Raw genomic sequence first — 23337 nt, forward strand, 5'->3', positions numbered from 1 at the left:
GGCATCGGTCTCGTTCTCCAACAAGAGTGAGACGAAATGCCATGTTTCGTTCAGTTCCAACTGATTCGCTCTTTCAATTTAGAAGAACTAGATCGATCCGTTCACTTCCCAGATTCGATCTTTTGAACTAGTTCGTTCGCGAACTACGCAGCTCTAGTGTTGAACGTATTTTATTTCAAACCAGACAGAGCCAACAAAATATGATTAACTAAGGATAGTATGAATTTTAAACTGTCTCAGTATTTCTCTATCTCACATCTAGTTTCTCAAATGCCATAACAATCGTTAACAATTAAATGAAACATAGAAAATCTAAACATAAAACAAGATGTTTCCATCAATGGCCATGAACTATAATTTTCAAAGAATTTCCAATTGTTACAATTTAACCCTGAATGTTTTAGAAAACGTTATAGTTTTCCAATTATAATTTTATTATAGTTCATTAGGCTTCGTATACGTGGCCACTTCTAAGGTCCTAAGATCAGCAAGATCGTAAGTTATATTAAAAAAATATAAATTTCCCGTATAATACCTTAATAGCTAATCTATTTAGCTTTAAGCACGCTTTAAAACTTAATAATTATTTTATACCGTTTAAGACAAGATTTTGTCGCAGTCGAGGTAAATTCCTTAGAAATGCATGATTTTTTAGGCAGCAAATAAAAGTTTAATTAATAAATCTGAAACATGTACAATAACCGAAAAATAATACAAACAACATTTTCACCACATTTGTCTTCTTATATTTACCACAAGTATCATTTATTTTTACGCGAAAATTAGCAAACATAACAGTGAAACTTAGAGAACATATTTAGAAAAAGTCTATAAATATGTGTTTCAAAATGTAAGTATTTTTAAAGACTTAACTTCCAAAGAATAGATAAAATTATTATAGACCAGTGCGTTCACTCATTATGTGAGTTATGAGTATAGTAATCCTTAATATACATCAGAACTAGTGTTGTGGTGGATATTCTAATCTGGTGGAACAAATCTGAGTTAAAGGAAAGTTTTCTAGTTAACAAGTGCAAAAGTAACTCGGGACCTGTTTTCATCAAAAATGTATTTGAAGGTTCTAAATAGCTGTAACACTGTTTGTAACACACATAACTGTATGTTAGTATCATCGAAAAATAAAAATTGAAACGCTTTTGTATATATGTTGTGTTCTACAAGTTAATTTCAGAAAGCTTTTAATGAATTACAGTAGTTTTGAATCACCTTGTACAACTATATTCGAAAAAAAAACATTTAATATTTTTACTGTGGCACACCGTATATTTCTAGAGAATTTGAATAGTTGGGCTTATAAATTTATAAAATAAATTGGCTTTCGGTATTCCATGCACCACCCTGTACACTATACTAAACCCAATTTCCATAGTTATTTATTAAACATGGTGCAACTTTCGCTACTGTATTTATTTTGGTTTTAATATAAAACGACGAACTCGACGAGGACATAATATTGATCTCTCACCTATGACAATGTAGATTAAGCAACAATGTTTTAGGAACCGCCAAACCGATGCTGTAATAAAAATTCTTGAGAACCACGTGTCTGTGAAAAGATGTTTGCTATTTAAATGAACGTGTATCCTTCCAATATTCGGCTGGGTTGGATTTTTAGAGTAAAAAGTTAAAACATGGGTTCATTTCCTCTAGCTTATTCAAACTTACCCAAGCAACCAACCCAGGACTATGAATCTAAATTTATTCGAAATATTTATTTGGTGCATATGAAAATAAAGACCATTTTGTTCAATTGTCAATGTGCCTTTGGAATGTTTTAGTTGTCGCTTTGCACCTCTTATATTTTCTAATAATCTGATTTAAATTCTTCCAGATTTGCTTTGTTTCCGATCGCATACTGTTCATGTGTTCACTGAATACAGTTGGGTGCCCGCAATATAGTCTGCTGAGGTCTGTAGTCACCTTTGCTCGAACCTTTACTCCATAATATTAACATTATACTTCTTATAGATGCTAATGATTTTTTTTATTATATTAATTGCAATATTTGTACATAATTTATTTCCATATTATTTACTTTAAATACGCATGAAAAGTCTGTTCCCCAACAATGTCATGCCTTTCGTGTTTGCTTCACCTGAGGAACATTTTAATCTGTACTAACATTTAACTTAGTCCTAATAATTGATAAATATTGATTTATGCCATTAACTTTTTTTAATGGATCTTTCCTTAATATCACACTGGTTGTTGTTCAACACAATGTACATACATTTCCGTCTTAACAACTTAGCATAGTAATTATCTGTGATTTGTTGAGGTCTTTGCGATTGCCTTTGGTGATTGATTAGCCGTCTTTGAACTGGTGCCTCGTGAAGCTAATATGTTGCTGTTTGCTGATATATGGTTGTTATCGGCATCTACCTGCTTTGCTGGCCTTCCAACTCGATCGACATGAAAAATTTCCCAATTGCGTTTTACGTACGGTATCATGAATGCCATATCAATGTTTAATTTACAACACAAATCTACTAATGAACTTTTTTACTTCCAGTTAAGACTAGCTGTGACCACACTTTATAGCCCACTACTATCTCATTGACTCAGTGAAATTTATAAATAATATCGTGTGACTGCTGATAAGAAAAGTAGTGATATCTGCTTTACAAAATAAAAATGTATGGTAAATACCAAAATTCTTTAAACGTTTTCATAGTTATTCTACGTTAGTGATTTCGAATTACCACAATAAAATTACAAAAATCTATGGAATATCTGAATATGATGATATAGGCCATCTGAGCTGCAATAATTACCAGTGTCCAACGAAATGTTTCTATTACAAAACTAATCAATTTTCGACTAATGTTTAACAATATAATGCAGACTCAAAATTTTAACAATAATATATATCTCATATTTGTAAAACACGTATTTTTAGATTTTAGATTTCCTGTTGTTTAAACATTCAAATAAAGACCGACAAAATTGACGTCAATCTACAAAGATACCGATTTATAGAAAATGCAGAAAAGTTTGCGGAAAGAAAAGAATGTTCAACACAATCAATAAACGAAATCATAAACTTAGCAAAAGTGTTTTCAATTTGAGTAAATCAACACAGGTTAGAAGAGAACTACTCTAGAAGTATTATTTGATGCAGATTGATGAAAATTTTTAGGCCGATAAGCTGAAGCTCCTCGAAACATTTAAATTGTTTTCCAAGCCTCTAGTAGTGCTACTTTTGTTGTATTGAACTCAAAATGGTCTCGCTCATTACCTACATGAATACTACAGTGACTTCCAGGCTGCAACTTTCAGTTTCATCAACAATTTTCACTTTTTTACAAGAACTAATTTCGGGAATGTTCCCAAGGATTGTGGCTATTTTATCAAAAATGTATGAAAACGCTATTTCTTGTCACAGTACGCCAAATGACTACCACATTAAAATATTGCTTATTATTGTTGTTGTTTCACACAATAACTTGGAGAGAAAAAAAAGAGAAAGAAAGAAAGTAAATTTGCAATTAAATATGTTTTCGAATGTTCCAAGTAATCCCGAAAACCTATAAAAAGAAGTGAGATTAATTTGGAATCATCCATTTGATAATTTCAGTTATAGATGGAGGAAAGAAGGGAGCAAAATGGTTAGAGGGTATTAAATCAACGTTAATAAATGGCAACTTCCAGAAATCACTGCTTGACTTGAAAGTATATTGGGTATCAAATGATAAAATCAGGTCTGTATTTATTATTAATTTGTAACTTATCAAAAAAATTTAGAAATCTTAAACATCCTTAAAACGATACCCAGAGCTTTTCAATAAAATTGTAACAAAAAAACTCCTAACATTTGTTCATTTTTTTAACAGATTAATATGATCAGAAATTTGAGGTTTAATTATTATTGAAATGAGTCTCTTATGAGGTTAACCCAAACAAAACAACCAGGACAAAATATTTTGGAAATGTTGCCTTTTAGATTTTCAGTTAAACACTGAAGAACATCCATTCAAACGATGTAACACCCTTGAGTAATATACATATACACTTTATTACAAAGAAACACACTGTTTGATTGGATTTTTGTATAGTGACTGTGATGGATTTAAAGTTATATTTTACTTAAATAGAAATTACAGCAATAATGTCAACAATTTTTTAGGAATTACTACAATTTACTTAAAATGTCTTATTGTAATTGTAGACTTTCTTTTAGTAGTAGTTTCCTTCCATGGAACTATTATATTTAATGAATTATTGATTATTGTTTATTGTTATTATTGCTTGTAAATACTAGTTTTTCGTAGTATCATCTATTAACTCATGTTTTAAAAAGGTTTAATTTTTGTGAGTTTACTTTTAATTGTATTTTTATTTATAAGCATAATAATAAGATTATATTGTTGGTACATTTATTATTTATTACATTACTCTTTGTTAAAATTCATGGAATTAATCGATAATAAACCGATTTGTTACAGATCTAATTATTACTTGGAAACATATTTAATCCTAGTTTCGCTGACTAATTGCTTTTATTAATAATAATAAATGTATTTCGTTTTATTTTGACATTAGTAAACCTTTCATAACCTGTATTCTGTATTGTATTTATAATATCTATAAAAAAATATTTGTAGATATTTTGTAACTTTTTATTATCAAATTGTTTATAGGTTCTATTGTAACACAAGATGTGTAGGTTTTTGTACGACTGAAAATTAAAAATGTATCTCAACCACTGGCTTAATATATTTTTTTTTATATAATCAACAATTTTTTATTTGATAGGACGCAACATCAATCAGCTCATATAAATTTCAAAAATATTTTCGAAATATCCAGTCATTGTGACGTCGGCTTCAACAACAATAATTGTACCTTTTATAACATTGCACAACAAGTGCTTATGTGTCTGAAGTTCCAGACATCATGCTGTCTGATGTCGAATATGACAATGAATCATACAAAATCATATGAACATAGACCAAACATCTTACTAACTATGATTTTATCATCACATATGTTAATTATGTAAATTGTTAGTTAACGCAAGGTGTGTCATTATGATGTGAAAATATGTTAAAGAAAGTTTTTAAAAGGAAATTGAAATGGAGATTTTTTGATAAGTTTAATCCGAAACAGCCTACAAGGTGTAACAAGTTGTTAATGTTCTATTTTCAATTGCATAAACATTAAATTGTATCTATATTTTTTAATTTCAACGTTTGTACACATTAACAACTACATACTTAATAGTAAACTTCTTTTTTATTTTATTACCTAGCGTAAAATTATAAAAAATCCTTATTTCAGTTCTCGTAGTAACTATAAGCTACTTACTACTAATTCAAAAGAGAGAAGGTTTTAATACCACATTTCAATTTGAAATCCCATCCCTTTTTTTAGCTTTTATGGTGCTGCAATGTAGTATTTATTTATGATGTATAATTTACTAATTGTATTTCAAAATTTCCTTTCTTTTTGATCAACTTGGCAAAAAATAGCGTGTGGATTAATTTCAATAAATATATAATTAGGTACGTACCTACCTAAGACATTTCCTTCTTCGCCCAAACAGTGTATTTCGCTAATATCATATATCCCATAACTAGAATGAAAAATAATTATATTAGTTTGACTTATACCCAAGGATTCTTTATTGAATTGCCAGTTAGTTTAACTACTAGTTTACAAAAAAAACCACTTAAATACTGACAAATAATTAAAATTTCAAATTTATATAAAACCTCAAACAGTTGCCTTCCGAACGCCTTCAAAAATAATACGTACCTTTCTAGAACTACAACAGTCAAGCTTTTCAAATGTCAGTTCATTTGGATGAATGCAGAAAATTGATACGGCGAAGAGCATCCTTAAGTCTTTATACCAAAAAATTGCTAATGTGACACTATGGAAATCAATATTATAAATTTTCCAAAATTTAGAATTTACACTGTATCGGGTGACACATGTATAAAAATGTTGATGAGCTCATGAATCCTGATGAGACTACAGGTACAGTGTTCAGAACGCGCCTAGTGATTGATAATAACTTTATATATTAAAAAAACAGAAAAGCATAAACACATACTGTACAATTTGTCTATGTACAATTCAAGCTTATTAAACGAGAATTCCAGCTTAAAGATTTTCCACTGCAAAAAAACGAATTCAGTGTGTTTAATTTAATTTATACGAAACCATTGAATTAACAATAAGGAAGCGAAGAAACATTTTTTATCTACGCGAATTCAGTTCAGATGAGAATTACGTTACTTCTCAAATTCTCAGTACAAAACTTTTATGAATAAATTAATGATGCAATGGAAAGTAAATGTTGGAAACTCGGAAGTAAATGCAAGGAAACCAACTGTACCACCAGCATTTTAAAAGTGAAAAATACTAATTTAATTTTGAGACTTGTTATGGAAATTTCGATGATTAGAAACACATAATTTTTATTATCAATAAACGCCAAATAAAGAATACTATAAATATTTATTCCCAATTGATATATCTAAATATAACACTATATTTATTCAGTTTTAATGAATTCTGAATATTTATATTTAAAAATAACATTTCAAAATAGTTGAAACAGTTCATCAGATCAGTATAAAGATTGAGAAATTAAGCATATTAATTATGTTATAAAAAATCATCAAATACACAAGCTTTAAGACATTTATTTTAATTAAGTTGTACTCACTCAACTCACGCAACAACCTTAAGAAACTGTAATAATTCAGAAACCATTCATCTTTCAAACAGTTGAGACCAATTTAAAAGATGTGAATCTAAGCGCTGTTTGGAGAAACTGTTAATTCACATTGTTTAATATCATTTGTTGAATAAAATTAGCTGTGAAAGACAGTGAATCATTGGGAACAAACAAATAAAACACACTTATCGGAACATATAATTATAATTTATTGCAGACAAAAATAGCAAACAAAATGTTAAGTATATCGCAGCTGTTTTATTTAGTTGACCAAGATATTTGATATAGTATACAGTATACATTATTTGCTAGAAATAACTATGAAACATAATTTTTTATAAATATTACAATTATTGGTACCAGATTACTAAGTCGCAACAAAACTTATTTCAACAGATGTTTCAATTATTTTTAAATATTTTTTTCCAATAAAATTGTAAAAAACGAGAAACACTCCTAAAATACAAACACAGTATAAAGAGTGCTTCTCTTACTGCACAACAGGGAATGTGTTTATAAAAAATAAGTGTAGGGCAGTAATTACCAAACATAAATATTGCCCCCATCTGTGCGTCTATTGTAATTAGCAACATTTTGGTTGTTTTATTTTATAAATTTACAAAGCAGGCCACTGCGTATTGTGAACTGACTGATTCGAGTTACGTAAATTTTGAAAATCAACTATTTACAAAACAAAAATATTACTTGTTACAATAAAATTACTCTAATCTAAGTAGATACATTAAAATTTCTGTGTCTTCTTTCGATATCATCTGAATATTTAGAATATATTATTTAGATTCTCATATATTAAGATAACCTATACTATACTAAACAATCTAACAAGCAAAATAGTTTTCTTAAAAATTACATTATATGTTACTAATATCCTCCCACTAACCAGTCTTTCGAAAATTAAGTCAATCGGCTTCGAAAAATCGAAGCAAAATTTTTTTGATTCGAGCAGAGTGACAAAATACATCAGTAACTTTCCATTGAACTGGTTCAGAAAAAATCTGTTTATTTAACACTTTCAAATAATGATCATATTAAAATGAAGAACAATCGAAATAGTTAGTCTTGATGGGACTTTCGAATTTTCCTTGCACTTGCAAATTATTTATTTAGATTGATGTGAATAGTTTAATAAATATAATGCGCCCCAGGCTTTATTTGTAAATAAATGGAAAAATTATTGAATGGATTACTAGATAAATTGATCGATGTTCCAATTCAATCAAATTGAATTACTGATTTCCAAAATTTTGTTGTTCCTGACTTTTGCATGCAATATTAAAAGGTATTAGATAAATCGCATTATTCTGCGTAGGAATAAGTGATAAACCACGCGGTTTAAAGAAGATTATTGCCAAACCTATATATGCTATAAGGTGTTTGATTGTTAATTGAAATTGTTTTACACTACATTGTTGATTTTGCCACTCTACGCAAATAGTTAACTACACGTGACCGAGCTGGAATAAGCTCCAATCTACAGCGCATTATGTCACTACACGAATTATTTTTAAATAATCGAGGAATAATATTTATTCGACATATGTTACCGCCAAATCTCAGCTTTCACATTCTAGATTCTGCGGCAAATATAGAACAGTCGCGAACAACAATAATCAATACTTTTGCATAGCTTTTAATGCAGTTATTTATGTGTAGGTCTGTGCATGCAACATTCGCCGTCATAGAGAATTATGCGTGATAATAAATAATACAATAGTGATGATTATTTCGCATCTGCAAATTTGCCCCTACCTTTTTGAAAAAAATAGACAGAAAGAACTACATATCACAGGTGATATATCAATATTGCAATACCTGTACAAGTAGGTAATGGATAGAATATAAGTTAGAAGTTTCCCAGAACCCGGTCAAAAATTAAAATATTCATTCCTATGCAAACAACTGACCCTTCAATAATGCACCCACTAGGAGGTAATAGTTTTCCTTTTTCTCACCTTCACCCCAACTCATGAACTGGTTCTTTCTTCGTCCTTGCCATTCCGCATTGACTTCTTCAGCTTGTCCAATAGCCGGTTGTGGAACTTGTTCAGACTTGTCGACGAATTATTTTTTGGCGGTGACGATGACGCACTCTTCATGGGACTCTGAAAGCTCTGGGAACTGGTTCTGGAGTAGCTGGTGGAATTGGACCGCGAATACTGTCGCGAAGACATTTTATCTGGCACAGAACGGTGCGGAGATGTAATAAAATCAGAACCCGGAGATGTCGATGTGCTGCTGGGCCCTTCTGATCGGCACTCAGAGACTTTTCTCGAACGACATGAATTCGTGTTGGAACATTCAGAAGTTCTGCGGGACCGATTGGACTTGTAGATGTCCCAATCATTCTTCACTACCGGCATCATAAAAGCCATAACGATGTTTATTTTGAATTCAGAAATCGAAATTTGATAAATCGAACACCACGGCCACTCAAGTATGCTCCGTCTCTTTCGCGTGCTTCTACTGGAATGAAACGTGTGGCTCAACCGAAATAATTTTATGTAACGTCAGTCCGACGTCGATGTGGAGTGCGGGTGAAAGGGAGAGGTAGGTGATTCAGTCCAAATGTTTTCAGGTTCTCCTGGCTTACGTGCAGTTTAAAACATAATTCTTTCATAGGTTATCGCCCAAACAACCATCACGTGCTCTTGTTTACTACATTATTAGGGTTTCAGTTCTCTCTTGTATAATTTCCGTATTTACCACAGGGGCTTGTGCTCGATGGCGAACTACATATTTCAGGAGCCTTCATACTAATTTCGGGGCAAAGATGGCGCTCAACTCCTCAGTCCAATCAATACATATGTTCAATATTCATCACCACAGATTCTCGCTCCTTAGATGGCGCTGCCGTCCCAACTGCCTTATTCTTGTTTAATCGCCTCAATGTGTATGTTAAAAACTATTCTAGGGCAGTGCTGTTTTTCAAAACATCAGCGACTGTTGCCAAATAGTTTCTGAAGCGTTTATTAGCCGCTCAGTATCACATTTGCACAATTCCCAAACTTACAGAGTGTAAAGTGCCTTCGCCATTGCTGATTGCGAACGTGTGAGCTTTTCAAAACATCAATCCTGAAATCAGCTAATAACTCGGAAATATCCTCTTTAATTACTTGGACCTCTCTTCTTCTCTTTTGCTATGTTTTATGAACTTTTTCAGCTTGTCGAGCCAATTGCAGCCGCTTAGTGAAGGTTTCAAATTGCTGGCTGAAGCAGAAATCGGATTTTCCGGCGGAAATGACACCTTCGCCCTGCTGGGTAGATTTTCAGAGCTGGTTCTGCCTCTAGGGAACACTCTAGAAGGCATTCGATCCGGTACGGAGTGATGTTTTGGAAGTGGCACCTCCAGTTTTGGAGAAGTGGACAAGCTGCCCAGGCCCTCAGATCTGCATTCCGAAATTTTCCTCGTTCTGGTAGTGCATGATGTGTTGCATTCGGAAGTTTTTCGCGATCTGTTTGACTTGTAAATATTCCAGTCGTTTTTCACTACCGGCATCATGAAAGCCATTGTTGATTGGCACATGCACTGTATGCGTTGCTTATTAATCGAGCTATCACTATCAACTGACAATTTGTTGAAAAACCGGGCCTCTATATGTAACTTGGTCGGTTAGCTGACGTGCAGGCAGAGGAAAGCGAAGATGCTATTTTGAGATAGTTTAGCCACGAACGGAATCGTATCAGTGGAAAAAATAACATAGTCGTAATTTACCACTGAAAATAGCACATGATCTTGTTGACAAAACCGTTAAGCTCATTATGTTTGCACATCCGCGAACTACATAGCTGTAAATTAGTGAAAATTGATTATTGGTGGTCATCAGTGTTTTATATTCACGCTTCATGGTGAATCCTCCACTCGGAAGACACGCAAACCCAGGCTTAATAATTCAATAATTCACTCTTTTACAGTTAGGGAACTTCATATGGAATAGTTGATATTTTATCTTGGGAGATTCTTTATTACACTTTGCATTTACTTGTTTTTTTATCGATCTCTCTTCCTCATTCGTCATGTCCGCCCTCAGAAACGTTTCAATTAAACGTTTTCTGATTGTTAACTAGAACTATAAAATTGAAGAACTATAGAGTTCATATAAGATTGTCCTGCTATACCTTTTAATAATTCCATTCTTTGACCTAAGTAGATGTATGAGTCTGTTCGTTCTAGCTTTGTGTTATTGATTTCGATATTTATATTATGTTATTATCGTTTGTCATATATTTAGTTTTTTCGGTGTTTATTTTTAAGACGTGCGTACTTAGAATTCTGATTTAGCTCTGTTATCATTTCCTGCAGATCCTATCGATTTTGTTCGAACAGAACGATATCGTACACGAAACGAAGGTGGTTCAAGTATTCTCCATTTCTCTGTATGCCTTTGGTGTCAAGGAGGATCAATTTTCTTAAACACATCTTCTAACGCAAGCGTGAACAATTTTGGTTAGATGGATTGGCCCTGCCTGACTCCTCTTCGAAGTTTAATTTTGTTTGTACAGTCCTTCAATGCAACTCTAAAAGTTGATTTATCACATATATTTCTAATCAAAGTTATGTATCGGTGATATACTCTGCAGTTACTTCGCGCGTTTAACACAGCCCATCTTTCGATGGATTCAAATGTTTTTTCATAATCAACAAAAGCTATCCAAAGAGGAAGGTTGTATAATTTGCCTTTTCTATGATTGTTCTTATAATGTATACTTCCATATAAATGGTATTAGAGGATAGATCCGATTTTTAATTTCTTTTACAAGCTTGGTACAGTAATATACCAAATGTGCCTCCATTTCCAAGTTAAGGTGTACATCTGTTAAACTATTAACGGAAAACCCAATAAACCTATATAAACATACTAACATTTTTTATACCGTATCAATATACGTACCATAATAATATTATCAGTGTCAAGATGAACTGTAGGCTGATCCAGGATTGCTGGGATGACCTGAATAAACTGGCAGAACGAAAGCAAGTAAACCTAGCGTAGATTCCAGCGCTCATGGCGTTCGCGAGAAAAGAGGGTGCCGATACTTTGGCCAGGCTCGGATTTTGTAAAAACTCAATAAGTGCCCAATCTTATATAGGTTTAAGTAACAGACATGTAGCAAGCGCTTTAAATGACTGAACTCTAAGAGGTACCACAAAGACGTGGAGAATGGAGGTAGGGTGTAGGCAAGCGATAGAGTTGGATTGGAATCCCAAGTGACGGCAAGGAAACATCCAAATAGTTGAGGGCAAGGAGTCGCTAGGCGCTAAGAACTCGGGTTGGGTCACGACAGGTCACTGTGGTCTGAACAGACATCTACACCTACTAGGAATTGATGATAGCCCCGTATGTCTACAATGTAGTACGGCTGAGGAGAAACATCATATCATCTATCAGTGGTCAGGAATGGTAAAGTGGGGAAGGACTGAGGTGGAATGGCGAAATTTTTAGGCGAAGTTTAACGAAGGTTAAGAAAAGTGCTTCCCAATAAACTAGGTGCACCGTGCAGAATGGCATCATGTAGATCGAATTTAAAAAATCAGGATGGTCCTATTATGAATATAAATTAATTTAATTATTGATAATTATGGTGGGTTATAAAGTTAAAATTATTGGTGGTTTGGGTTAGACATACGTTACTGTTTCCAGTCCCTCAGAAAGGTTGGATATTGTACTAATTTTGTCAGACTTCTTCTGTCGATTTATATGTCGAATAATCAGCAGTTTGTTGCATTTTTGCAATTTTTAATAAAATATCCACCCCATGACGACATTCAAATCACATGTACATATTTTGTTTATTTATTTAATAGTAATTTTAAGTACCTGCTATATTTCGAGATTACGGATACCTAATCTTTTATCAATTGAAATATATTGAAACTATTTAAATATGTAATAATACGTACATGTACTAGCAAAGTACTCCAATAAAGACATTCGACAGTAAAAATGAGGAGTCTGTTTGTGTATACACTGTTTGCGTGTTTTCCATTTATTATTGTGAGTTATCAAACTAGTGCGGAAGACGGTTGCATTGTAAAAGAATTTGAAGAAGTGGACAGTGTGATAAATAACTGCAAAGATATTATTTTGGATAGCCTCTCCATACCTGGGGGCAAAAAACTGATACTAAATTTAAATGAAGGTACTACACTTACATTTAGAGGAAATACCTCCTTTAATTTCTACGAATGGACTGGGCCTTTGATAACTATTAGCGGCAATAACATAAAAGTTATAGGAGAAAAGGGTAAGAAGCCTATATGAGAAAATGTATTTCATTTCTTTACTTTGAACTTTTTTCATTTAGATTCTGTTATCGATGGGCGCGGACCTTTATGGTGGGACGGTCAGGGTACATGGGGTAGCCAAAAGCCAAAACTCTTTAAAATACAGGTCACAAATGCCATTTTGGATGGTATCAATATCAAAGATTGTCCTTCACTTTGTACCATTGTTAACGGAGAGAATCTTGTTATTAGAAATTGGATTATTGATAACTTAGAAGGAGATGAGGTAAGTTTTTAGTTAGTGCACGAAGCATGTCAGTGTATTGTGTTCGTATAATTTCAAGGGTGTAGCACCAGAAAATAATTTCGCACATAATACGGATGGGATAAATCTGGGAAAATCGTATCCAAATGAGAATGTTACTATTGAAAATTGCGTAATTTATAATCAAGATGATTGTATAGCTATTGCTCGAGGTATATTGACTCTCTGATTAAAATTTGTCTCGCTTAATATTTTGTCATTCCAGGAAAAAACGTCACTGTTCGAAACTTATTTTGCCATGGGAGTCATGGACTTACAATAAGTGGCGATAATGCAGTAATTGATGATGTTTTATTCGAAAATTCTATCATTACTATGGCCGAAAATGGTATTCATGTTAAAACGCACGTGCTTAATGGAGATGGATTAGTTAAAAATGTAGTATACAGGAATATAACGATACTAGGTAAACGTTTCTGAAAGTAGTACCTATGGAATATGGGACAAATGAAACAAGATTTTTTAATTCTGTAGATGCTAAACATTATGGTATAAGTGTTGAACAGAACTATCTAAATTTACCAGCTGGGCAACCGCAGGACGGTCCACCATCCAACAACATCCCTATTTACAACCTCTCAATGCACGATATATATGGAAATGTTTTAAGTGGAGGCATACCGGTATTCATCCTATGTGCTGATGAAGGGTGTTTTGATTGGAAATGGGAAAATGTTAATATACTCGGCGACAGCCAAAATAATAATTGCACTGGTTATGTTCCTGAGGAGTACGAATGTTAATAGATTTTGTGGATTCACAAATTCACAATATTGTCAACAATTCACAATATTGTCGAAATATAAATATCTAACATTATTTCGAGAGTTTCCTTTATATGATGATATTGGTTTTGTTGTTTGAAATGTATTTTAGTTGAGCAGGACATTTCAGATCTAGCTTTCTTAGGGTTCCACCAACACTACACTACCGAAATGAAGAAAGCCAAATTACTTTGTTTTTTAATATTATCTCCCCGTTCAATTTGACACATTTTCAAATTTTAAGGTAAGATCTGTTAATTAACTTGCAGCTCATGTATAGTAAAACATTACGTTAAGGCAAGCTATTAAAAAAACAAGAAACATTTTTTCTGTCGATTTTATTTTGACAATTCCATTTTACTAAGTCCTATTTTAACTTGAGACATACAAATTTCAAAACGTAACTGCTAATCGACAATGTAGTTTTTGAGTTCTACGTACTTCGAAAATATGCATTTTTTTTGTTGTTCCGGCAATGCATCTAAACTCTAGGTGATAACGGGAACAACGCTGACTGACATCAAAGTTGCTGACCACCAAAATATATTGCTTTTGAGAACTCTACAGTTATTGGACGCTGACGCAAGGATTTTGGAAAATTATTGTCTTCCCTGTCAATATTGTGAAAAATTACCAACTGTTGAATCGAATATTTTCACTTTTATTGGTTAGGTCTACCATTGTTCTATGGTGTTTGATAAAAATCTTCTTCAGCTCCTAATTCGTAAGCCTGAATCGTCAACAAATACCACAAAATCTTCAGTGATCTTCAGTGATCATCTCAGTTGAAGACTTTATTGGCAGTAAATTTCTGTTTTTCTAACAGCTCGTTAAGCTTCTCGGATATTATGGAACCATTACGCTTATTGAAGCTGGTGGACCGAACTCAACTTGCTGCATGTGGTTTTCATAAGCTTATGAAGTTTTGCGCTTTACAGAATACAAATACCACTTATTATATGCAGTTGGAAAATCGAATGCGAAGATCTCAATCTGAAAGGTCATAATGCTATATGAGATTTTTCGGAGATATACTCGCCTAGACTTTTTTCTCAGCGTCTGAAAATACTTCTTTTTTACAGCATTATCCATATTCATAAAATCTAGACCAGCTCAACGTGCAAGAGAAATTCATGGTCCAAGGTTATAAAGCCTGTTCAATACAAAACAAAACGTATGACTGGTCTAAATGATGCCAAAATAAAAACACTCAACAAAAGGCCAAAATAATTAACACCATCAGAATAAATTCTTTACATAGTAATTTTTAACATAAGACGTGCCCATTGATGAACTATGTAAATAAATAAAACACTTGACGGTATATAAATCCATCAAGGTACATACAATCTTCTCCCATATTATTAATTTTGTCTAAAGATTACTCTACTACTACTAAAACTCGAGGTTCCTTCGTTATTGTATCTCATTGATCAAACAGCTACATTCATCACTACCTTAATATTAAAGTGGACTCTTTCAAAGCCAATGCGTGCAGATCTTCAAGTTCAGTTTAAGTAACACGATCCCAAGCGCCCCGTCTTCTAACAGCAGACGATCGGAACGAAGCAGTAATCCAGACGACATCTTTGTCCGCCGGAAATCGTGAAGCAGGCAACAAAGACAATCGAAGAACGTATTAGAAAAATAGTGGTTTGTTCGTTTCTAAGCTTCACAGTAATAAATACTAGATATTCTTCAGTTGAGTTTATTATTAAATGGGTCTGTCAATATTCTAAAGTAAAACGACTTTTGAGTAAAACGGTTAGTTTCGCTCAAAGATCCAAGTATATAAGGAAAAAATGGTATGCGTCAAAACAAAATCACATTTTTTCTAAATATATATTTTTCTCTATCTCTTTCGTTTGCTGACGTCAACTTATAAAGATGAAAACAATAGCGTATAACGACCAGGTCATATGTGATATAGATATATCGATTAGTTTTACATATTTGATAATTCGGAATGTGTTTTATTTCAAGGTCTTTTCTGGGCGGTCAAGGATATTTATATCGATATGGGAAAAGTGCTCATCTCAAATAATAACACCCCTAGATTTAAGCGAGCTAAGTTTTACGGTTGGAAGACGCGGTTATAAACGGATTTCAAATCAGAAATGCTCGGGTCCAAGGTATTTTAATTAAATCATCAAATTATTGAACAGTTTTTTTTGGCAATACAGGAATCCTTTAATTCAGCATTAAACGATTTCCAGACGAAGATATTACCTGGAAATACATAATAAAATAGTCAACAAGTCAACTAAATCGTTCTACTTGGAAATAAAGCGCAACCATTTTAACACAGAAAAACTGAATATAAAAATATTACATATTTGTTAGACGTTTGCATAAATCTTCTATAAATCGAGAACGACCGGAGATATAACGATGTGGTTTTATCTGAAATGTAAGTAATTTCAACTTGTGTAAGGGCATGTCAAATAAAGAGTATCGTTCCATTTAACTATTTTCCGACAATCACAAAAAATTGTAATTGCAGCAGAAAACGCCTTCTAGTTGATTTGTTTTAAAACCAAACGATTTAACGAAAAATGGCTTTTAAACACATTAAAATTATCTTTCAAAGAAGCCCAAAAATAGTGGAATTCGTTAAGTGGTTCAGGAGATATTAAAATGTAAGTATTGAAAACTGCAAGGGCCTCTCACTCTTATATTATAAACAATACAAAAAAAAATTGAAAGAAATAATCGATGCGGTATTACCCAAGCTCTCAAATGACGTTTTGATAGTTGTAGCTCATCTATCCCTTTTCCGAGATACCTAGACTTTTTGGTTTTGTTGTAGAAGTCACGCCCCCTTGCGGTCGAGCTACGAACTGTAATACATTTTCCAGCTATTTTTTATGCCAAATTATTATTACTTATAAGGGTTTTTTCTCCAAACCGCTAGTCCTTATCGTTGTCGAGACACAGCCGCTCTTTACCTTTATCGGGACACTCTGCATACAGGGTGATTCAAAATCGTCGTTATACCTTTTAAGGGGTAATAAGGGTTCACTTATAGAGTACGGAAAAAATATTGAAATTTTTTTCGGAAAATTTCTAGAATTAAACATAATTAGAAGAAAAATCGAATTTTAACTTTGTTATTAGGTATTATTTTGAAGTTGTTCTATCTTTAATTTGTAGCATATTGGAATACTAAAGCATTCAAAAATAAAAATTACGATTTTTACTTCAAATTCCGAAAATTTTTAAATTTAAAAAGGTTCCCGGCTTTAATTTTTTCATGGAAAGTCAGAGCGGCAATGATGTTTTTTGTCATTAACAGATAGTTACAGATAGCCTTTGTCAATAATGACAATAATTTGTCAAACTGCGACTTACTTTGAAGCTCTTTTCACGAATTTGCGGATATGCGATTAGTTCAGGGGAAATGTCACAGAAAGATAGCAGAAGGGCGAGAGACACCGGAGATTGTTTCCAGGAAGATAGTGGACGACAATAGATGTTCGGGTTCCAGACACAGAGGAACAAGTATTGGACATAATTGCAGCAAAGCCTTCCAGGGGTACTCAGAGACACATTAAACCAAGGGCTTACAGAACACCGGTACAAATTGAGCACACATCACATGTACATGTGATTTAAGTTTATATCTATATGAATTTCTATCTGATATGAAACTGCAATAATTCGGACAGGGTGCTGATTAGTTGACCGAAATATCGACAAAAAATGTACATACGTATTTCGATTATTAATGTAATATTAATTTAAAGTATCTACTTTATTTGTGGATGACATGTATCTAATCTTTTATCAATTGAAGTATATTGCAACTTTTTAGATGTGTAATAATAAATCGAGTCTTAGTTATGCAGGTATATATTCATCATCAAATTACTCCAATAAATACCTACATTGGACAGTAAAAATGATGTGTCTGTTTGTGTATACACTGTTTGCGTATTTCTCATTTATTCCTGTAAGTTTCCAAACTAGCGTCGAAGAAGCTTGCATAGTAAAAGAGTTCGAAGAAGTAAACAATGTGATAAATAACTGCGAAGATATTATTTTGGATAATCTGGATATACCTGGTGGCGACCAGCTGATACTAAATTTAAGTGAAGGTAGTACACTTACATTTAGAGGAAATACCTCCTTCAATTTCTATGAATGGACTGGTCCTTTGATGACTATTAGCGGAAATAATATAAAAGTGATAGGAGAAAAGGGTAAGAAACTTGTATAGAACAATTGATATATTTGCTTTAGTTTGAGTTGTTTCAATTAGACTCTGTTATCGATGGACGAGGACCTTTGTGGTGGGACGGTCAAGGTACATGGGGCAGCAAAAAGCCAAGGCTTTTAAAAATACAGGTCACAAATGCAGTGTTCGATGGCATCAATATTAAGGATTGTCCATCACTGTGTGCTATGGTTAACGGAGACAATCTTGTTATAAAAAATTGGTTTATTAATATCTTAGAAGGAGACGAGGTATAGTTTCATGCACGAAGTATGGCAATGTATTGTGTCATTATTCTTAGGGTGTAGCACCAGAAAATAAGTTCGCACACAATACGGATGGGTTACATCTAGAACATTATTATTCAAACGAGAATGTTACTATTGAAAATTGCGTAATTTATAACCAAGATGACTGTATAGCTATTGCTCGAGGTACGTTGCTGTGCTGCTTAAATTTTGTCTCATTTTATATTTTGTCATTATAGCAAAAAATGTTACTGTTCGAAACTTATTTTGTCATGGAAGTCATGGACTTACTATAAGTGGCACAAATTCAACAATTGAAGATGTTTTATTTGAAAATTCTATCATTACAATGGCCCAAAATGGCATTCACGTTAAAACGCACGTACTGGATGGAGATGGATTAATTAAAAATGTAGTGTACAGGAATATAACAATACTAGGTATACTTTTCGCCAAGCAGTATGGAATACGAGACAAACAAAACAAAATATTTCATATTTTGTAGATGCTAAAAATTATGGTATAAGTGTTGAACAGAACTATCTAAATTTACCAGCTGGGCAACCGCAGGACGGTCCACCATCCAACCACATCCCTATTTACAACCTCTCAATGCAGAATATATATGGAAATGTTTTAAGCGGAGGCATACCGGTATTCATACTATGTGCTGACGAAGGGTGTTTTGATTGGAAATGGGAAAATGTTAATATACTCGGCGACAACCAAAATAATAATTGCACTGGTTATGCTCCTGAGCAGTACGAATGTTAATAGGTTTTGTGTATTTACAATATTGTCGAAATATAAATCACATTTCGACAGTTTAATTTATATGATTATATACATTTTGTTGTTTGAAATGAATTTGAGCTGAGCAGGATACTTCAGATCTAACCTTCTTGGTGGTCCACCAACACTACCGAAATGCAGAAAGCTAAATCACTCGTTTTTCAAAATTATCTCCCGATTGAATACTCGTGGTGTATGGGAGAAGCCTTTTTTTCCTAAAGCTAATTTTTGACAAATTTTCAAGTTTTAAGGTAAGATCTGTGGATTGACTTGCAGCTCATGTATAGTAAAACATTATACAGGGTTTCCCACCGGGAACCGCCGCGATCGATATCTGGCAAACTATAATCAGGAGAAATTTGCAAATGCCGAAGTCACTGGGAGCAAGCGATCTAAAATATTGTCAAGATGGCGACGCTTCCGGTTATACCTTACATTTTTACTATAATACTATCACATTTTTAAATTTGTCTCCAAATTCTAATTATATTTCGTTAATAACATCCTATACCTAAGTCCAACCGTATTTGATATATTTGAAACTTTTTGTAAAAAATTACAGTTGCAGCTACTCGAATAATTGTTCATTTTTCCAATAAGCGAATTTGTGCTTCTTAATTTGAGTCTCATATATTATTCAAAAAGATTTACTTTAATGGAATTTCGACCACATTTTGAAAGCTTTTAATACAAAGTGTTAAAAAATAAGTTTCAAAATACAGTTGAGCAAACCGTCGAAAATCAATTCTTTTAAATAAAAATCCCCATTTTGAACAATTTTGTCTTATTCAGTATTAAAAATAAGTGTAAGTTTGTGTAAGGTTGTCTATTCCAAAAGTGTTTAGTTTTCGAAATATTGCCAATTTACTGTTTTCATATTGCTATTTTGCCGCATCTTATTGTAAATCTTGTCACTCTTAGTTGCAATCACAAAAGTGGCCATTTTTAACACAATCAAATGCCAAAGGAATGCTGACAGCTGTCAGTTACCTATTGAAAATAATTAATAATCATGCCCAGGCACTAACTTTATGACATTCTCCATAAATAATAAATACGTTTAAATAATCTTCGCTTGTATAATTTAAGTGTCCGAGCAAGATTATTAATTATTTTCAAAAGGTAACTGACAGCTGTCAACATTTTTTTGGCATTTGATTGTATTAAAAATGGCCACTTTTGTCATGGCCACTAAGAGTTGCGGCATTTAAAATGAGATGAGGGCAAAATAGCCATATAAAAACATTAAATTGACCATATTTCGGAAACTAAACAATTTTGGAATAAGCAACTTTAAACAAACTTATCTTTATTTTCAATACTGAATAAGATAAAATTATCAAAACGAGGAGTTTCCATTTGAACGTCATTTTAAAACTTATCTTTTTAAAACTTTGTTTTAACAGTTATAAACATTTTTTCGAGATTTCATTAAATTTAATTCTTTTCACCAAGAAATGCGAGTCAAATTAAGTAACACATATTCCCTCAAACAAAAAATTAGTAATTATTACATTTTCTGACGGGGGGATAATTTGGCATTAACATGCCCCCTTGCCAGGCGTGTTGGCGAGTTTTTATTCATCCGTCCCTGGGGAACACACGCTGTTTGCAGTCGCTCATTTTAGGCCATATGCTGCAGTTATGGATTTATTCAGCGTCCTTTCTCACCTTGGATCATACCAACAAGGGTGATCCTACCAGAAGCATTTTCTCCAGCTGGCATTGCTCTCAGGATCCTTGAAAGGACTGAGCCATTCCACGACGGCAAAGTGTAAATCCGTGATTTACATACTTGATAGGGATTTTGAGAACATATTTTGCTTATTAATGTGATAACAAAGTATCTACTATATTTGTAGATGACATGTATCTAATCTTTTGTCGACTGAAGCATATTGAAACTTTTATATATATTTATGTCGATTTATTTTTATGCAGGTATATATAATAGCAACTGATTCAAATAATTACATTGGACAGTAAAAATGATGAGTGTGTTTGTGTATACACTGTTTGCGTATTTCTCATTTATTCCTGTGAGTTACCAAACTCGTGTCGAAGAGGGTTGCTTAGTAAAAGAGTTCGAAGAAGTGAACAATGTGACAAATAACTGCAAGGATATTATTTTGGACAATCTGTCCATACCTGGTGGCGAACAACTGATACTAAATTTAAATGAAGGTAGTACACTTACATTTAGAGGGAATACCTCCTTTAATTTCTGCGCATGGACTGGGCCTTTGATAACTATTAGCGGCAATAATATAAAAGTCATTGGAGAAAAGGGTAAGAGACCAGTATAGATCAATGGATCTATTGGCTTACTATCAGTTTTTTTCAATTAGACTCTGTTATCGATGGGCGCGGACCTTTGTGGTGGGACGGTCAGGGCACATGGGGCGGCAAAAAGCCAAGACTTTTAAAAATACAAGTCACAAATGCAATTTTTGATGGCCTCAATATTAAAGATTGCCCAGCACTGTGTGCTATGGTTAACGGAGAGAATCTTGTCATAAGAAATTGGTTTATTAATATCTTAGAAGGAGACGAGGTATGTTTCTAGTCAATGCACGAAGTATGGCGGTGTATTGTATCATAATTCTTAGGGCGTAGCACCAGAAAATCATTTCGCCCACAATACAGATGGGATAAATTTAGCAATATTTGAACCAAATGAGAATGTTACTATTGAAAATTGCGTAATTTATAATCAAGATGATTGTATAGCTATTGCTCGAGGTACATTGACTCTCTGCTCAAAATTTATCTCGTTCAATATTTTGTTATTCTAGGAAAAAACGTCACTGTTCGAAACTTATTTTGTCATGGAAGTCATGGACTTACTATAAGTGGCACAAATTCAACAATTGAAGATGTTTTATTTGAAAATTCTATCATTACAATGGCCCAAAATGGCATTCACGTTAAAACGCACGTACTGGATGGAGATGGATTAATTAAAAATGTAGTGTACAGGAATATAACAATACTAGGTATACTTTTCGCCAAGCAGTATGGAATACGAGACAAACAAAACAAAATATTTCATATTTTGTAGATGCTAAAAATTATGGTATAAGTGTTGAACAGAACTATCTAAATTTACCAGCTGGGCAACCGCAGGACGGTCCACCATCCAACCACATCCCTATTTACAACCTCTCAATGCAGAATATATATGGAAATGTTTTAAGCGGAGGCATACCGGTATTCATACTATGTGCTGACGAAGGGTGTTTTGATTGGAAATGGGAAAATGTTAATATACTCGGCGACAACCAAAATAATAATTGCACCGGATATGTTCCTAAGGAGTACGAATGTTAATTGGTTTTGTGTACTCAAATATTGTTTAAAACATAAATAAATTTTCAAGAGTTTTGTTGCTATTATGATATGAACTTTGTTCTTTGAAATGTATGTCAGGTGAGCAGGATATTTGAGATATCTAATCTATCGAACGTTTCGTAACTATTTCGTAGTCTTTAGGTCTGTATATCGATGAAATGTAGTGATGAAAGAAGCGTTCCACACAGAACATACCCCATACCAGAACATAGAACATAAGGGGGGATATTTTGTGGCGTTCCACCAGCACTGGCGAAGTGAAGAAAGCCAAAGGGCTCTCGTGTCACAAAGTATTTAGGCTATTACTCGTTTTATACCCCTAATATGAAAATAGACTTCCAGAGCCAATACATGCGGATCTTCGGTTTAAAGAGTTCAAGTCTTTGTAATGTACGGTAGATCAGCGGAAAATTTCAAATATAACTGTTAAAATGGAAGAAGGTATGTTACGGAACAAAATTGCAATTTTTCTAAATATACATCACACTATCTCTTTTGTTTACTGACGTCAAGTTTAATGATGAAACCGAGTTTAGACTTTGGAATATTTTATATCCAGTACGCACTTCGGATACCACGACCAGATTCTGATAGGTGATAGATATATTGCTTAGTTTTACATATCGAAATAGGAAATCGAAATGGGCAAACTGCTCATCTGAACAAATAACACACCTAGATTTCAAAT

The 23337-nt window shown here is 33.2% G+C and overlaps 4 protein-coding genes and 3 long non-coding RNA genes across 8 annotated transcripts in view; 4 read left to right on the forward strand and 3 right to left on the reverse strand.

Moving 5' to 3' along the window:
* LOC125502686 overlaps positions 1 to 4121 on the forward strand; it is a 15730-nt gene extending 11609 nt beyond the window's left edge. The window contains exons 2-3 of the long non-coding RNA XR_007280465.1: positions 1853 to 3103; positions 3161 to 4121. This is a non-coding gene — a long non-coding RNA (uncharacterized LOC125502686). The remainder of the gene's footprint in view (positions 1 to 1852; positions 3104 to 3160) is intronic.
* Positions 1954 to 8630, reverse strand: LOC125502688. Its single transcript, XR_007280467.1, has 2 exons — positions 5779 to 8630; positions 1954 to 5596 (listed from the first exon to the last, which is right to left on the reverse strand). It is a non-coding gene; the product is annotated as an uncharacterized LOC125502688 (long non-coding RNA).
* A 64-nt stretch (positions 8631 to 8694) lies between these two features.
* On the reverse strand, positions 8695 to 9102 carry LOC109535807 (cell wall integrity and stress response component 1). The gene has a single exon (XM_019901812.2). It carries the CDS (start codon positions 9100 to 9102, stop codon positions 8695 to 8697), a length of 408 nt encoding a protein of 135 aa, XP_019757371.2.
* A 737-nt stretch (positions 9103 to 9839) lies between these two features.
* Positions 9840 to 10238, reverse strand: LOC109535808. Its single transcript, XM_019901813.2, has one exon. The coding sequence runs from the start codon at positions 10236 to 10238 to the stop codon at positions 9840 to 9842; it is 399 nt and encodes a 132-aa protein (XP_019757372.2).
* A 2325-nt stretch (positions 10239 to 12563) lies between these two features.
* On the forward strand, positions 12564 to 22681 carry LOC109535817. Its single transcript, XM_048660815.1, has 15 exons — positions 12564 to 12973; positions 13034 to 13239; positions 13298 to 13430; positions 13484 to 13684; positions 13753 to 14020; positions 18012 to 18244; positions 18304 to 18509; positions 18560 to 18692; positions 18746 to 18946; positions 19012 to 19160; positions 21275 to 21587; positions 21647 to 21852; positions 21908 to 22040; positions 22094 to 22294; positions 22360 to 22681. Exons 1-15 carry the CDS (start codon positions 12673 to 12675, stop codon positions 22626 to 22628), a joined length of 3153 nt encoding a protein of 1050 aa, XP_048516772.1. The 5' UTR covers positions 12564 to 12672; the 3' UTR covers positions 22629 to 22681.
* LOC109535818 lies at positions 15981 to 17111 on the forward strand. 2 transcript variants are annotated; one of them, XR_002171762.2, is made up of 3 exons: positions 15981 to 16174; positions 16259 to 16452; positions 16546 to 17111. It is a non-coding gene; the product is annotated as an uncharacterized LOC109535818 (long non-coding RNA). The 2 variants fall into 2 exon arrangements; XR_002171763.2 differs by lacking the exon at positions 16546 to 17111 and having other exon boundaries at positions 16259 to 16516.
* On the forward strand, positions 17793 to 19336 carry LOC109538402 (polygalacturonase). The gene is made up of 5 exons (XM_048661745.1): positions 17793 to 18244; positions 18304 to 18509; positions 18560 to 18692; positions 18746 to 18946; positions 19012 to 19336. Exons 1-5 carry the CDS (start codon positions 17857 to 17859, stop codon positions 19278 to 19280), a joined length of 1197 nt encoding a protein of 398 aa, XP_048517702.1. The 5' UTR covers positions 17793 to 17856; the 3' UTR covers positions 19281 to 19336.
* Positions 22682 to 23337: the final 656 nt, after the last annotated feature.

This window comes from Dendroctonus ponderosae, unplaced genomic scaffold (assembly GCF_020466585.1).
Source record: "Dendroctonus ponderosae isolate FM_Combo_2020 unplaced genomic scaffold, Dpon_F_20191213v2 Dpon_F_20191213_1, whole genome shotgun sequence".
Classification (NCBI taxonomy): Eukaryota; Metazoa; Arthropoda; class Insecta; order Coleoptera; family Curculionidae; genus Dendroctonus; species Dendroctonus ponderosae.